Source organism: Chamaea fasciata, unplaced genomic scaffold (assembly GCF_029207755.1).
Source record: "Chamaea fasciata isolate MVZ Bird 193981 ecotype frontalis unplaced genomic scaffold, bChaFas1.0.hap1 SCAF_3, whole genome shotgun sequence".
Taxonomy (NCBI): domain Eukaryota; kingdom Metazoa; phylum Chordata; class Aves; order Passeriformes; family Sylviidae; genus Chamaea; species Chamaea fasciata.
In genome coordinates, this window is record NW_027094088.1 from 849,873 (window position 1) to 865,869 (window position 15,997).

Genomic DNA, 15,997 nt, shown 5'->3' on the forward strand with positions numbered 1-15,997 from the left:
ATTTCCAACTGGAGTTTGGTTTTCAAATCTGGGTGTGGATTTAATATGCAAAGCTGTTGCAATCTGCTGATGAATTCTGTTCAGTGCTAACAGCGTTAACCTTGTTTCTAGCCAGCTCTGTGCGGTGCCAGTGAGCTGTCGCTGCATTTCCTCATATTTGAAAACAAATGGGTTTGCTTTTGTCATTATGAGAGACACTTTGGTTTTCTGTTTGCAGTACTTGATTGTTTTTAAGACACATTTTTGTATTTTAAATGAACTGATGTGTAATTCGTCGATTGAAATGAAATGAGTTGATTTTCTTCAAGTGAAATAAATATAACCTCTAACATAGCTGTCGGATGAAAAATCTCTAGGCTGCCTTAACCATGACTGGTTATCAGTTGTGCCAGTTTAGGGGAAATATTCTCCCCTGGAAGAGGCCATTTCTACCCCATGCAAACTTACTTGGTGTGTTTTTTGATCACTGTCAAAACCAAAGGTGTTTACTCATAAATGAAATCATCAGTTCATTAATTTCAAAGTCATTGGTAAAGAATCCTGTCTTTTAATAATTGAAAGGGGAGGAAAGTGTCATTGTTGTGAGCCTTCAACAGAATGAAAAATGTTTAAGTTCTGCTTTGTATTGCTATTTTAGGTGGTTTTGAATTGTTGCCAGAGCCATTTCTCTGTAAATTGAAGGGTGGCATCCTTAATTTTAATGGATAATTGAAGCTATTGTAAAGGAAGAAAAAACTCAGGTGATTGCTGACATAAGTGTAAAATTATTCTTTGTCTTAGATCCCAACTTTGTTCGGACTTTTCTCACAACATATAGATCCTTCTGTAGACCTCAAGAGTTGCTGAGTTTGCTAATAGAAAGGTATGCCACTGTTACAAATACTGTTCTTATCAAGTGCCTTTTTTTTTTTTCCTTTTTACTTGGAGTGTGTAAGATTCTGGCTTTCCAGTTGGTTTTGAGTCGCTCCAAACACCTTTTAAAAAGTTGTCCAAGCATTGCCAGTAAAATGTACAAGTTTCTATCCAGAGGCTTGTGCCCAAGGCTGGTGTAACACCCATCTTGTGTGCTAGATTTGAAATTCCAGAGCCCGAGCCGACGGAAGCCGACCGCATCGCCATGGAGAACGGGGACCAGCCGCTGAGTGCAGAGCTGAAGAGGTTCAGGAAAGAGTACATCCAGCCTGTGCAGCTGCGGTGAGTGCTGCATCCCTGGGAGCCCCTGGGCCCCTCCTGGGGGGCCACTGGCCGTGGGGCTGCTGCCCTGCAGCTGCTCTGGCAGCGAAGGCAGGCTGGGCTGTGCAGCGTTCATTTCTTCCTGCCTTTTGCAGAGTGTTGAACGTGTGTCGACACTGGGTAGAGCACCATTTCTATGACTTTGAAAGGGATGCTGACCTTCTGAAACGTTTGGAGGAGTTCATTGGAACAGTAAGAGGTATTTACAGCTTCCTGAGTGCTGACATTTCTCCTAAAGCATCCCCTTTCGATGTGTTACCTATGTTTCAATATAAAAAATATGGGATATTAATATGTATTTCATATAAAAGATATGGAATGTGATCAGTTTTGCTTTCAGGAAGAACAGGACAGACTGCTTATTAAATGCTTCACAAAGAGCATGAAATAAACTTTAATTAAGCACATACACAGTATCATTTAAGATCTGGCTCCTGTTCAGAATAATGATTGTTATTTACATGAATTGTGTGTTTTGTTGTAGAGGGACTGAAATAATGAAAAACAATAAGAACAGAGTAATGGTCAGGACAGAATAATTGCTTTCATTGTCATTCTACACTTCACACAGAGGTACTTTTAGTAAAAGTTGGATGGTGGAAACCATTTTTTCTTTGAAACAAGAGTTTGCAGCCACTTCACAGTGCCTATTAGAACTGTAGGACACCTTGCCATTGTGATTGTACAGACTTTTCCTGTTTCCTTTTAAAAAGAACCAAGGCAGACACAGGAGCAATTTGTAGGAAAAGACTATGTCAGAGAAGTACTTAGTGGTTATTTAGCCGTTAAAAAGAGGGGAGAATGAGGCACTTAATTCAGTGGGTGTTACTGGAAAATTTTCAGTGGACTGCTGCATGAAATTCTTATGCTGCAGAGCTAAAAATGCATTTGGCCTTTCAGTTTTATTCTCAGCTTTGATGGTAAATGCAGTACAGGTAGAAGCTTCTCCCTGTTTGTTATTCTGACTTTCTAGGTTATCTGAGGTAATTATGTGCTCTTGCCCAAACTATAAAGTCCAAGGTGTTTGCAGAGGTGCGTTTTCTGCAAAACAAGGTTTGTTCCCAAAAACTGTCTGTAAACTCAGAAAAGAAAGAAAAGCACCTAAATCAGAGCAGGAGTCTAATTTGGGTGTTCTCATTTGTGCTTGGCCAAAGTCCTGCCCAGCATTGGCTGTTGAGGAATTCTCTCTGTCTTTGAATACTTCTACACTTGTGTAAGGACCCAATCCTAAAGAATATTGCTTTAATCCCTAAAGGAGCTTGCTTTAATTTAGTAGGTTTTGGTGTTAAATCCAAAGATTCCTGAATTATGCTGATGTCTTAGGAAAAAAGAGTATTAACTAAACAGTGATTTTCTCTGCGTGCCAGGCAAAGCCATGAAGAAGTGGGTTGAATCCATCACAAAGATAATCAACAGGAAAAAGCAGGCACAGGCCATTGGGCCCAGCCACAACATCACTTTTGAGAGCCCCCCTCCAGCGATTGAGTGGCACATCAGCAAACCAGGCCACACAGAGACTTTTGACTTGCTCACTCTGCACCCCATAGAAATCGCCCGGCAGCTCACTTTGCTGGAGTCAGATTTTTACAGGTAACGCGGGGCACAAACCAAAGTATTCTCCATGCCTGAAATTCTTCCTGGGGGCCTCTGATGTGAAGCCCCTCAGAAATCCAGGCTCTTCACCAGTGGTGTGGATTTCATTCTTCATTTAGATGGACAGAGGTGGTTAAGAGTCACGTAGATTAAGAGATACCTACAGTCTAAAAAGGAAGCATAGAAATCTCAGTCATTTAGTCATGAGGGCAGCCTAACACTGGAGAAGGGATTCCTTAAGAATTTATTTCTAAAAATGTATTCCAAATTCAGTGAAAATCAAGAGGGTTTGGAAAAATAATAACCTTCTTTCCTGCTTTTAGTTACATTTTTAATAGAACATCTACTTTTCCAGAGCTGTGCAGCCATCAGAACTAGTTGGAAGTGTGTGGACAAAGGAAGATAAAGAAATTAATTCTCCCAACCTTCTCAAAATGATAAGGCATACAACCAACCTAACTCTGTGGTTTGAAAAGTAAGTGACTTTCCTGAATCTGCACCTACTCCGTGTCTGGACATTGACATACTGTGGAAAAACTCTGTTCTGGGAGAATTTCTGTGTTGGGAGTTTAGATGCTAAAAATGCTCCCTGGGAGAATTTTAACATAAATGTCTCAAGCTTTTTATTCTTTCAAATTTCAAAATTCAACAAAAGAATGTTTTCAAATCTCTTAAGACATTTTCAGGACAACCTCATGTAATCTGATAAAATGGTACTTGTTTGTGTTACGACTGAATATTTGACTTCGGGACTTTGATTTGCCAAGTGAATATTTGACTTTGGAAACCTCCTCAGCGCTTTAATACAAACCCCCATGTTCTTGTGTATTCAGATGCATTGTAGAAACAGAGAACCTAGAGGAGAGAGTAATTGTAGTCAGCCGGATAATTGAGATCCTGCAAGTTTTTCAAGAGCTAAACAACTTTAATGGTGTCCTTGAGATTGTCAGTGCTATGAACTCCGCAGCAGTGTATAGGTTGGATCACACATTTGAGGTACAGTGAAATGTTTTTCACTTTTGCTATGGCAGTGTCGTGCAGGGTGCCTTGGCTTCACTGAAAGCCTGTCTTTTGTCAGTCAGCATGTGCTTCCAAGGAGCAAGGAAAGTAAACCCCCCAAGAAATGAATCAATCAGGGTGTGAGAGAGAGCGTTTGTTCCTTGCTGTCACAAGCAGGAAATCCATCCCCATTTAAGAAAGGCGTCTCAGGATGGTGGGGCACTGTCCTCGTGGTCCCTGATCCAAGTACCAGTGGGAGATCATTACTCTGTGTTGTTGCGGGGCCATGCCTTTATCTTCTCTTTCCAGACAACCTGTCTGATCTCTCTTTGCAGCAAATCCCAAGTCGCCAGAAGAAGATCTTAGAAGAAGCTTATGAGCTGAGTGAGGACCATTATAAGAAATACTTGGCAAAACTCAGGTCCATTAATCCTCCTTGTGTGCCTTTTTTTGGTGAGTACCTTTGGTTTGGATGAGCCGTGTCCCACATTAACATTTGGAAAGTTTTCAGCTAAGGTGCTAAACAGAGTATGAACAATAGAGAGAAAAGTCAGTTTTAGCAGTTCAGGTAGGTTGGAATTTCAGGTGCCCAGATGTGAATATGTGGGGGGGAAAAAACCCTAAAGTGACTATTCATGGAAGATGTTAATTGCAGTAAAAATAAGTATATCTGCAATATCCTATTTCCATATATGCTGGTTTTTACTTCTGAATGGTTACGACCAGAAATACTCTCCACGGAAGGCAGACACATTAGCAATATTATTGCCGTTGACTGGGAGAGAAAGAAAGATCCTCTTCCTCATCAAATGTTCCAAGAAATACAGCTAGAGCCTCATTTCTATTAAAAAGTCTTACTTCTGTAGAAACAGAGTTTGGAAAGCAAGCATCCTGTTTATCATCAGATTGAACAGTTCTTCTTTGAACTAGATTGCTGACATTTAGCAAATTGTGATGTTAAGCACATGTCACTCCTGTCCTTAAGCAAGCCACTTCAATGTTTGCTGCAGATCAGTTCCAAGGCTGGGCAGTGCACTTGTCCAACATAGGCTTCAGGCCAAAACTGAAAGAAAATAGTGTTGATGGCTTTTTTGGCCTTTTACAGATTGGGGAAAGATATACTCCAGAGCTCTGCTAAGAAAGATAAGATCAACTAAGAAACCTTCTGTCCTGCTTCAGAGATGAGTAGAGGTTAGCAGGATCACATGTGAATAGCTTCAGTTATTTCTGTCAAGTCATAATGACAATTCCAGACACATGATCTGTGGAGTGGAGAGCACTTTTTGCTTCCTAATCTTCAAAGGATTTGATGCAATTATGAAGGCAGGATAAAGCCTGAAAATAAGTTTTGGAGTTTAGCTGGGGTGTCTAAAGGAGGAGTTAAGAGAAAACAATCCCGTTCAGTGTCCTGTTTTAGTGTTCAGTTGTGTGAGCTTCCTAAACCATAGAAAGATGCACAGGCTTTGGGACTTTGATGCAGAAAGGCAGCCTTCTGGAAAAGGCATGTTAAAATATTCAAATTGTTGCCCTTTTTGGAAGGTGAGGTGCAATTCTCTTATTGACTCTAACAGAGGAGTGTTCTAAATAATTGCAGTGCCCTTATCAAATTCTTTAAGATTTCCTTATATTCCAGTTGTGACTTCCTCCTTGTTTTGTACTCTGTGTTGAAAACCTCTTCTGTGTGCTGTTTAGGGATTTACCTAACCAACATTTTGAAAACAGAAGAAGGCAATCCTGAATTTCTCAAGCGACATGGGAAAGACCTTATAAACTTCAGCAAGAGAAGGAAGGTAGCTGAGATAACAGGGGAGATCCAGCAGTACCAGAACCAGCCCTACTGTTTAAGAGTGGAATTTGACATCAGGGTAAGTGACATCATTTCCTTCTGGGCTGATTCTCTCAGCTGACAGGCCAGGACGACAGATTGAACTGACATAAGAAAGGGCAGAAAGCTCAATGCTTGCAGTTTCTTGGGTTTGTTTCATTTTTTGTTTCTCAGCTCTTGGGACTTTGGTAGATCTCATTGATCAGAGTTAGACAGGAGCTGAAACTGGCAGATTCTCATTGTCCTTTACTCAGTTGCAGTTATTTGTCTGGTGAGCCCAGTTGTGTTTTCCTCTGTTACACTGTCTTTATGGTCCGTGTTCACCTGATGGCACTGTGTTTGCCCCATGTCTTGATGCTGATCATACATCTTTCTTTCTCCTGGTGCTTGTTTTCCTTGGTCTGAGGTGTTGTCTAAGCAGTGTCCTCTCTGGTTGCTTTCCTTCCTTCCTTTTTTCTTTTTTCTTACCATCTTTTGGGCTATGTACTTTCAGAGAGTCACAGGACAGATTATCTTAAGAGATTCTGCAAGGTTTTTTTTCATTTGTTCTCCTCATGCTTTGACAGAATGCGTTGTGGGAGCAGTCTTCCCTGCATCAGTGTAAAAATGGATTGTTTGCAGCTTCTTCTGGAAGTGTTTGGGCAAACGTGGCCTGGTTTTGCTCTGCAGAAAGCATTTAGGGTCCTTGCACTGCTGGTTTTCAGGCCAAGGATAGCAGTAGCAATGTCCAGAAAAGGCCTGGAGACAAAACCAGATTTAATAGCTGAAGTCTGTCATTACCTCTGACTCCAGCATTTTCTCTATTCTTTTGAACAGCTGGGATCATTTGTGCTGTAGAAAGAAGCAACATTAGGAAGCATCTTTGCTGACAAGTTGTCTGCCTTCTTGTATTGCAGAGATTTTTTGAAAACCTGAATCCAATGGGAAACAGCGTGGAGACAGAATTCACAGATTACCTGTTCAACAAGTCACTGGAGATAGAGCCACGAAACGTCAAGCCTCCTCCAAGATTTGTTAGTATCCAGTTTTTGTATTTATTTTTCAAGAAGTGTTTACATTTGTCTTTCATAGATGGCAGAAGTCATTTCTGCCTGCCTTGTCAGTCAGCATGTGCTTCCAAGGAGCAAGGAAAGTAAACCCCCAAGAAGTGAATCAATCAGGGTGTGAGAGAGAGGGTTTGTTCCTTGCTTTCAGAAGCAAGAAATCCATCCCCACTTAAGAAAGGCATCTCAGGATGGTGGGGTTACAATTCAGGTGGGCTCATGTAACGACACGTAGAACGCCGATTTCTTCAGAGGGCTTAGAGCAAAGTTTATTGAAAGACAGATTCTTTTTATACATACAGTGTTTGGGTACAATGAGTAGGGTTGGTCATTTAGTGCACCACCTTCTTGTAAACGTATCTGCCAGTGAACAAGTTGGAAAAGCACCGGGTGTCAGGAGGACGGGACCTACAAGGATTGTTTTGGGTTCCTCCTTATGGTTTCCCAGGCCAGACTGAGGGAGTTCTGTCCTTGGCTTTCCCACAGGCTTCAAGCTACTGCCTGGAGCCTGAGAACCCATGCTGTGACCACTGTCAGTTCCCACCGTGGGGCCCTGTCCTCGTGCTCCTCTGCCTCCATAACCACAAAGCTCCCCGGAAGCCGTCCGGCAGCCCTTTGATCCGCTGCTTTGTGTCGTTGCAGCCCAAGAAGTACAGCTACCCGCTGAAGTCGCCGGGCGTGCGCCCGTCCAACCCGCGGCCGGGCACCATGCGGCACCCCACGCCGCTGCAGCAGGAGCCGCGCAAGATCAGCTACAGCCGCATCCCCGAGAGCGAGGCCGAGGCCTCGGCGTCCGCGCCCAACTCCCCGCGCACGCCGCTGACGCCGCCGCCCGCCTCGGCCTCCTCCAGCACCGCCGACGCCTGCAGCGTCTTCGACTCCGACCCCTCCAGCCCCTTCCACACACGTAGGTGCTCACGCTGCTGTGCCGGCCGCGTCCCGCACTGCTGGATGGGGCGAATCGGCTTGAGCCTTGTGAAGTGTGAAAAATCACTGCTTTCGTCTCCTTGCAGCATCCCGTCTTGGTTTGGAAAGCCTTGGAACGGAGAATGCAAACCCTCCCTCTCTGTCATCATTTTGTAATTTTTAATCTTTTGATGTCCCCTAGGATCTGCTTCCGTGTCATCCATAAACTTCACCAAAACTTCAGATGATGCTCCTGTCCCTCCTCCTGTTCCTCCGCGAAGAAGACCGGAGTCTGCCCCAGCTGAATCTTCCCCATCAAAAGTAAGTGAGCAGGAAAAAGGTCATTTGTTCTCCTGTGGAGAGGGGCAGGGTATGATAGAAAAGTAACTCTTAAAGACAGAGTACCTTTATTTCTTGAAGAACTGTATGTGAAAGAGTAAGCAGACACACTGTATTTCAAGCCTTCACAGCTCTGCCTCACTGTATCTTGATCTCAGATGAAAACAGATGGGACCTAAATTTAGGATTAGAAATGTCTCATCTGCTGATGTGCTCTGCTCAGGGCCTTGCATTGCCTGTGAGAGCTTGAGGCTTCAGGCAGATGTTTCCACCTGGGTTTAATTGTTTCAGAGTGTCATTTTAGGATACACGAATAAGAGTAAGAACTGATAACCAGTAGTGATGGAAAGTGCTGTACTCAGCTCAGTCCTCTGGGGAGTTTCACCAGAATATTTGACCCTGATGCTGTGGTGCTCAAGTGCTTGCTTTCCCCTCCTGCTTGCCCATCCTGTCTGCATGCCTGCTTAGCCATTGCTACATTCTCCTTTTGCATTTGTCTGGCAGCTGGGGTCTGATCCAGCCTTTGTTGCAGAGTGTCAAATTTCACCTGATTTCAGTGGAAGCTCGTTTGTGACTTCAGATTTGAAAATCCCACTCAGTATTACTTCAGAGCAGATATGTCTTTGAAGAGAGTTTGTAAGTGGCTCTTCAGCAGTCATGTAGTTGTTTTCAGACTACAGGCAACAGTTTTGTCAGTCAGCAGAATTTAACACGTCACCGAAACATATCTGAAATCCTACCAAAAAGTATTTGAAAACATTGTGTATGTGCTAGGGTGTTGGAGATCAGTTACGCTGTCACTATGGTCTGCAGCTTGGGAACTGTTCACTTCCATAATCCTGACTACTTAACTCCATCTCCTGAGCATGGTTTATTTTTTTACCCTGTTCAGCATCATTTGCCTCTCCCTTTTTCCCATTTTCTTGAAGAAATACCTGGCGTGTTAACCCACTCCAAGTTACTGGGGAGGTGGTGGAAGATATCCAAACCTCCCCAGCACGCAGACCTGGAACTAGCATGGAAACTGTTGCTTTGACCATTCTTTGCCTTCCCTTGTGCTTCTCTGTGCATCCTCATTCCTCCCACCCTTGCCTGTTCACTGCTGTGTTACTGCAGCCGTGAGTGCATCCTCATTCCTCCCACCCTTGCCTGTTCACTCCTGTGTTACTGCAGCCATGAGTGCATCCTCATTCCTCCCATCCTTGCCTGTTCACTGCTGTGTTGCTGCAGCCGTGAGTGCATCCTCATTCCTCCCATCCTTGCCTGTTCACTGCTGTGTTGCTGCAGCCGTGAGTGCATCCTCATTCCTCCCACCCTTGCCTGTTCACTGCTGTGTTGCTGCAGCCGTGAGTGCATCCTCATTCCTCCCACCCTTGCCTGTTCACTGCTGTGTTGCTGCCACAGCCCCGCTGAGAGCAATCTGAAGTGCCAGGAGGGGGCTTCTGTGTCACAGCAGGCTCCTGTGCTTCGCTGCCGCTCTGGAGTTTTACTGACTGACATGTTTGTGTACCTCAGATCACTTCTGCACACCTGGACAACCCACCAGCCATCCCTCCTAGGCAGCCAACCTCTAAAGTGTACTCCCCGAGGTACTCGGTGCCTGATCGGACCTGCATCTCTGACTCGTGTGTTAGCACTGCAAACCCTCCCGAGCTACCGCCACGGGAGCCTGTGCGAACTCCAGATGTTTTCTCTAGCTCACCACTACACCTGCAGCCTCCACCCCTGGGGAGGAAAAGCGAACTTGGTAACACCTTCTTCCCCAACAGCCCCTCTCCCTTCACGCCCCCTCCTCCCCAGACACCCTCTCCACATGTAGCACGGAGGCACCTGCCGTCACCGCCCTTGATACCGCAGGACGTGGACCTCCCTTCTGTCGCCGGGCCGCCCGTTCCTCCACGACAAAGCACTTCTCAACATATCCCAAAGCTTCCTCCAAAAACTTACAAAAGGGAGCACACGCACCCCTCGATGCATCGGGACGGGCCGCCCTTGCTGGAGAACGCCCCCTCCTCCTGAACTGTCCCTGCGCTGGGAGTCGCCTTTTCCTGGTGCTATGTCTGTTGCTGGCAATGGATGCACTGAACCTGGTGGTGTCAAGGAGCTGGGATGTGGATGCCAAACACTAAGGACTCTCCAATGCCGTGTTGGAAATGTAGTGTACAGAAACGGAATTGCAAAAAAGCAGACTTTCTAAAGTGGGAAACCCGGTTTAACTCGCTGTTCTTGTTTTAGTATGCAGGACATTGTTCTAAAGTAATTGGACAGCTGATTGTACCAGAAAACAGTCTGGAGAGACTTCTTTGGCCGATGAGCAGAGACTGTGATTGTGTAACGATCGATAATGTCCAGTACAGGAAGGAAAAAAACAGTCTTGTATCCATCAGTTCCATACAGTGGCACAGTTTTTTGGAATGAAAACATTATGCACTTTTTTTAAATCTCAAACAGGGAACTTTATATCCTCCTTAATTTTCCTTTGCTTTACTTACTCCCTGCTTTAAAATACCTTCCTAAAATGATGAGAAGGACTGTGAGGAAGATCTGTGGTACCTAACCGAGCTAGAATTAAGGCAAAGCACTGTATTGCGGTCCTGTTTACAAGTCGTTACAATGAGCAGTAGGGGGTACCTAGGCTTCACCAAAGAGGTACTTTATTATTATTTTCTGAAATACTGTGGTGCCAGTTCAAAAATAAATTTTTGCCAGGAAGCATAATGTCTAATTATTGCTTTCTTTAGGTAGAGCTGATGAAAGTCTTACATCATTAAGGTGACAGCGAATTTTTTTTTTTTTTTAAAAGCAGCACTATCATCTGAAGCAAATATACTACATTTAGAAGACTGTTAATCTCTGCTAGGTTATGTCATGTTCTTTTTAAGGTTTACTGATAATCCATTTCATGGCTAGTAGCTATTCTTTTTCAGTCATGCCATGAAAACCGTCACTTGTCAACTTCCATAGCTGTTGTCATGTTTTACTAACAATAGATTAATCAGCATACATAGGATTGCCTTGCAGTTGCATAAATCGTGTGTATATAGTGAATGTTGCATAAATATACTTGCAGATTGTTTTTAATTTAATTGAAATAAAGATAAAGATATGTTTGGCTGACATATGTTAAATTATTACATGGACAAATGTTCAACGTAGTTTTTCAGTTGAGCACCGAGGGGGGTAAAAGCCCATATTTTTCCTAGTTCGGTGTATTTTGGTAATAAGAGACTAAAGAGGTGGTTTTGGCATGTTAGAAAATAATAATTCAGTAATATTTGAGAGGCTGGGTTACTCCCAAAGTGAATTATGAAATGTTTCCCATGTCCTGTACGACACGTTAGAAAAAATCAAACTTACATTAATCTTTGCAGTGGCTTTCTCTGTCCAGAATACACATGACAAAACAGGTGTGTTGTGAGTATTCTGACATGGTTTATCCCGAAACCTGGGTGCTGCTCTTCGACTCCAGACCAGCCTGGGACAGGAATGGATGGCAGCTGTTGAAGAGAAGGAGCTCTGTAATGTCCTCTACAGTAGGTACGTGAAACAGAAAGTGTCTCATCTTCGGTTCACGTGGCTCATGGGGCAAGTAACATTCCCTCACATTTCCTCTTTGGAAGAAGAGCACCTCTTGGAAAGCTGTGTCTCTTAAGGATGGTGTCGGTTGAATGATGGCAGAAATCACCTTTTTTAACGCTTTCAGCAAATGCCATTGGTCAGGGCCCTTTGATCCTGTACTGTGGTTGTTATGTTTGGAAAGCATTTCATCAGCAGGAATGGCAGTTCTCACCACAGTCAGATCTTTAAACTGTCAGTTGTATTCCTTCTTAGGTGTCTTTAACAATGGTGTTTTGGAACATTTTTTTCTGGCAAAAGAAGAACCAAGTGAAGATCTCAAAACCTTGGCTTTAGAGGACGACGTTACATGGGAGCTTTATAAAAACTCTCAAGCCACAGGAGGTGTAGTTTAGCTGTGGGTTCTTGGGATAAAAACACCACGATGAGCATACTGCTGGAAATGTTACCTAAGTTATTACCTCCTCAGTGGGTTACCAGGAAAGCTCCATAAATGGAGACTTTCTGCTCTGTATTTCTTCCTCAGCACACTTTTGTCTGTGCTGTGGTGCAGCCGAGGCAGAGCAGTGCTCAGTCAGGAGAGACCTCTCAGGGCTCCTGCTCATCAGCGTGTCAGGAGGTTTCTGCTTCCCTCGGTGAAGTGGGGAATGCTGTCCCCTGTTTGTGGTGCAGGGTTAAAGTGCTTTTCTGGTGAGATATTGGACAACAGGTGACAATGGTCACCATGCAAGAGCTTAAACGTTCTTTGGAGCTCAGGGCTCAGTCGCAGTGCACGAATCATGGTGTTGACTCAGCTGCAAACAGGAAGGACAGGGTCAGACTCAGACCTGTGGCATTCAGGAGTTTAATGGAACTGCTAATCCACTGGTTTGTGTCTGTGTTAAATAATTTCTGGTCTGGAATGGCTCTTTATTTGGGTCGTGTTTGCATTAGTGACAATACTTTTCACATAGAAAATTCAATCATTTTAATGATGCTCTGTAAATGACCCTGATCTGGTCTGGTGTGGCCTGGGGTGATGATGTGACCTGGACAATGAAATGTGCTTGAGTTTTAGAGTGACATTGTGGGATATTTAATTCTTTTTCTTTTGTGTGTGTTTTAAATTAGATTTTCCCAGTGATTTCTTCAGGAGAGAAACCTGTGGCCTAATACAGGGTGTAAAAACAAAAATGCTGTTAAACTTATTTTGTGAATTCCATTCCTTATTTTCCATTAAAAAAAACCCAATCCACCCTTAAATGCATTTTTCTGTCCACCAAGAGCAAATGTACCTTTTGTGTTCAGTGGAAAATAGTGCATTATGAGGGAGATGAAGTAAGGAGTAAGTTGGGTTTTTTTCTTACTTTCTATCCAGCAAGTGTGAAATCCTGTACTGGCTGGCTGAGATGTTGAAAGGGAAAAATAAAAATAAAACCCCTGTGGCCAGATGCATGACAGTTTAGGTGCCAAATGTGCAGAACATCTGTAATATTTTTAAAAAGAAGGTAAACAAAGGTAGGTGATCAAGGGCACACGTTACTGGAATCGCTTTGGACAAGTTTGTTGCCTCTGTTTTGGAGAAAGCCTTTTGTTGTTCTGAGTCTAGGGTGGCTGACTTCCAACAGGGAGTGCAGCTCTGGAGAGGTGTGGTCTGGAAGAGTCTAAGGAGCTGAAGATCTGTCACAGTGAGCCACACCAACAACAGGATCTTGACCAGGAGCCTGGAGAGAGACTCAGCTGAGTTCTGACTAAGAGTCTTAGAACCTCGAGTAGGGAGCAGCCTGCTTGCATGGCTGCAGGATTTGTGTAAGTCGTGCTGCCTCAGGAAAACACGTTTGTTCTTGGAATGGATGCAGCCTTCTGGCTGATTCAGTGCAAGAGGCAACGGCGTTATTTAAAGGCAACGTTTATTTGGCATAGGAAGAAAAATAATCCAGAGCACACACGTACACTGAAGATGGGTTTGAAATGGATCCTGCAACAGGTTGTGCCTTAGTGGTGCTGAGCATCATTCATTCAGATTATTTACATTTGCAGATTCTGAGCAGGTACAGGGACATCTCAAGTGGTAAGTACAGGCCTGGAAGTAAGAACTCAGAGAGAATCAGAAAGAAAGAAAGAACCATCAGTTCCAACTGTGCCTTAAATCACTAGAATAGAAGCTGGAATCCACATGCATTTTACAAGCAAGGGTCTGCCACTTTGGGAGGATTTCCTCACCCAGGAGATGTTAGCAGGTAGGTTTTTTTCCCTTTGTCCTGTTTCTGTCCTGGTATCTGCCTGGCAAATACGAAAGGCAGGTTTGTTTTGTGAAGGGTAAAAGTGTCAGTACATACATGAGACCAAAACCACAAGAATCAAAGCCCTTGACAACATCAGTGCATTACAATGGACACTTGTCCTTAATGATACAGCTCTGGTTCCATGGACAAACAGTTCTGTCTGTGGCTGAGTCCTGTGCAGAGCAAACAGCCTTTGCTGATGCTTCAGTTACAAGTGTCTGGCTCTTCCTACTTAACTTCTATCCTGGCACTGCACAGTCTGACTAAAAAAGCTGCCGAGTCCTAGGAACTGTCTTTGTGATTCAGTGGCTGGTCAGCATGGAGCAGTCCCGACTGGAAAGGGACAGGGAATTTGTAATTCTGTGAGGATGTGAGGGAAAGGGAAGGAGATGGAAGGGGAGTTCTTTGCCATTAAAAGCTTTACATTGAAAAAGAAAGAAATCTTCCCAGAGTAGTTTCCAAAAGCTAGGGGAGGAAAGAATGGTACCTCTTTCCTTCGGGTAAGGAGGAGAAGTGGATATTTGTTTCATGAAAATCTGTGGGAGAGGGATCAGCTAAAACATTTTAATCTTTGGAGTTTTGCTTGGTCGCACTCTTGAAATGTCGGGGAAACCTTGATTGGGATAAAGGATGGGTTTTGTGTGTCTGGATAGCCCTTTTCACACACAGCCCTTTGCCTCCAGCACAGGAGGAAAAGCGACTGGTAGGTGCAGGTCAGTGAGCACTGGAGAGCTCTGGGCCCTGCCTCTGCAGCAGGTTTGGCCACTGCATGCACAGACACCTGCTCTGGGCTCCCATCCTGCTGCCACAGCCAGGAGAGCCATGCAGCGTGGTGGGTGCCCTTCTCTTAGCCCCAAAACCAGCCCCCCTCACACTGACTGGGGAGTCCCAAGCCCCCAGCCTCACAGAATTGCCCCCAAGGCATTGCCGTTGGCCCCATGGAGACAGTTCCCAGCTTTTTAGGGTGAAGCCGTCCTTTAGACAGACCAGTGCCCCAGGCTTGTCAAGACAAGGTGATAAAACCGCAGTTTCTCTTGAAAACTGCCCTCAGACTGTAAAAACCGTCCCAGGTGCCGCCAGAGCTCAGCAGTGCTGCACTGGGAACAGCACTGTGCCAGTGGTGCTCCCACTGCTGGTGGTGACACGGGTGTCACAGCAGAGCTTCTCTCGGTCTTCTGCAGAGATCACAGTTACTGAGGGTTTCTCACGTCATGTCGTGGCCTGTGTGCGGCCTCTTGATCAGTCCTTGCACCAGGAGGAGGACTGTGGCTCTGAACATGGTGCACCATCAGCTTTCCTGCCCTAGTGCCTCAGTTTTTGGCTGGAAGAACCTTTCCAAAGCTGCACGTGATGGGGCTCGTGAGGGTGTCAGGCCAAAGAGTTGCCAAAGTGTATTCCAGGTGTGCCACAGACCAGGAGCCAGGACACTGCTTGGCACTACCATGGATCCACACTGGGGAGAAGGTGGAGAAGAGTCTCTTGTGGCAGGCCCGGGGCCCAGCCTGCAGACAGGGGCCTTTCTGAGAGCAGAAGCAGTGATTCCTACAGCAGGACACCATTCAGGAGAAGAGCATTCACGGAAAAGGTGAAATAGGATTTTGAGGAGTGATGGAAGTCCAAAAGAAAGGATGTTGCTGATTAGGGAGTGCAATGCTCAGGTGCTTCAGCTGATGCTTCTTAGACCTTCTCAAACCAGCTGGGTAATGCGAGCTGGCCTGCTGGAATGCATCTTTGATGGTGGCTTTTTTTGGAAAGTAGAGGAAAGAAGGGAATTTGAGACTTCTGGCCAGGATGCCAGGGCTGCAAAGGTAACCTTTCTGTTGCGGGTGAGCCCAAACAAGACCTGCCTTGAGTTTGGAAGAGCAAAGATGTACGGCAAATCAAGCAGTTTTGGGGGATGAGGGGGAGGAGAGGATCTAAGGGTTTGGCCAGAGCTTTCCAAAACTGAGGGAAGTTCAGTCAGGTAGGGATGAAAGCTAGCAAGTTCCTGTGCTTATTGGACCTGCTGGTTGAGCTCCACTGCAACCCAAAGCCTGGCCCTGCCCTGTGCTAGAGAAGAGCAGGATGCGTTTGTAAGGCAGTTGTGAGAGTGTCCTCTCCCCCACCCTGCGCCCTGTGTGTCAGTCAGGGGGATCCTGGGGCCTTGCTGTCTGTCTCCACCCCGGGGGCCTGGGGAAGCACTGCAGTGCTTTGCTGTGGCCTGCCTTTCCTGGGGCTGC

General features: G+C 45.0%; 1 protein-coding gene across 1 annotated transcript in view; it reads left to right on the plus strand.

The window, feature by feature from the left end:
- The window catches only part of SOS1 (SOS Ras/Rac guanine nucleotide exchange factor 1), a 41,203-nt gene extending 30,148 nt beyond the window's left edge, over window positions 1-11,055 (plus strand). The window contains exons 11-22 of the mRNA XM_066177647.1: window positions 781-862; window positions 1,072-1,194; window positions 1,329-1,432; window positions 2,601-2,823; window positions 3,182-3,301; window positions 3,660-3,822; window positions 4,161-4,278; window positions 5,518-5,690; window positions 6,547-6,663; window positions 7,336-7,600; window positions 7,802-7,920; window positions 9,454-11,055. Coding sequence (XP_066033744.1) covers window positions 781-862; window positions 1,072-1,194; window positions 1,329-1,432; window positions 2,601-2,823; window positions 3,182-3,301; window positions 3,660-3,822; window positions 4,161-4,278; window positions 5,518-5,690; window positions 6,547-6,663; window positions 7,336-7,600; window positions 7,802-7,920; window positions 9,454-9,957 — 2,111 coding nt within the window. The 3' untranslated portion in view covers window positions 9,958-11,055. The remainder of the gene's footprint in view (window positions 1-780; window positions 863-1,071; window positions 1,195-1,328; window positions 1,433-2,600; window positions 2,824-3,181; window positions 3,302-3,659; window positions 3,823-4,160; window positions 4,279-5,517; window positions 5,691-6,546; window positions 6,664-7,335; window positions 7,601-7,801; window positions 7,921-9,453) is intronic.
- Window positions 11,056-15,997: the final 4,942 nt, after the last annotated feature.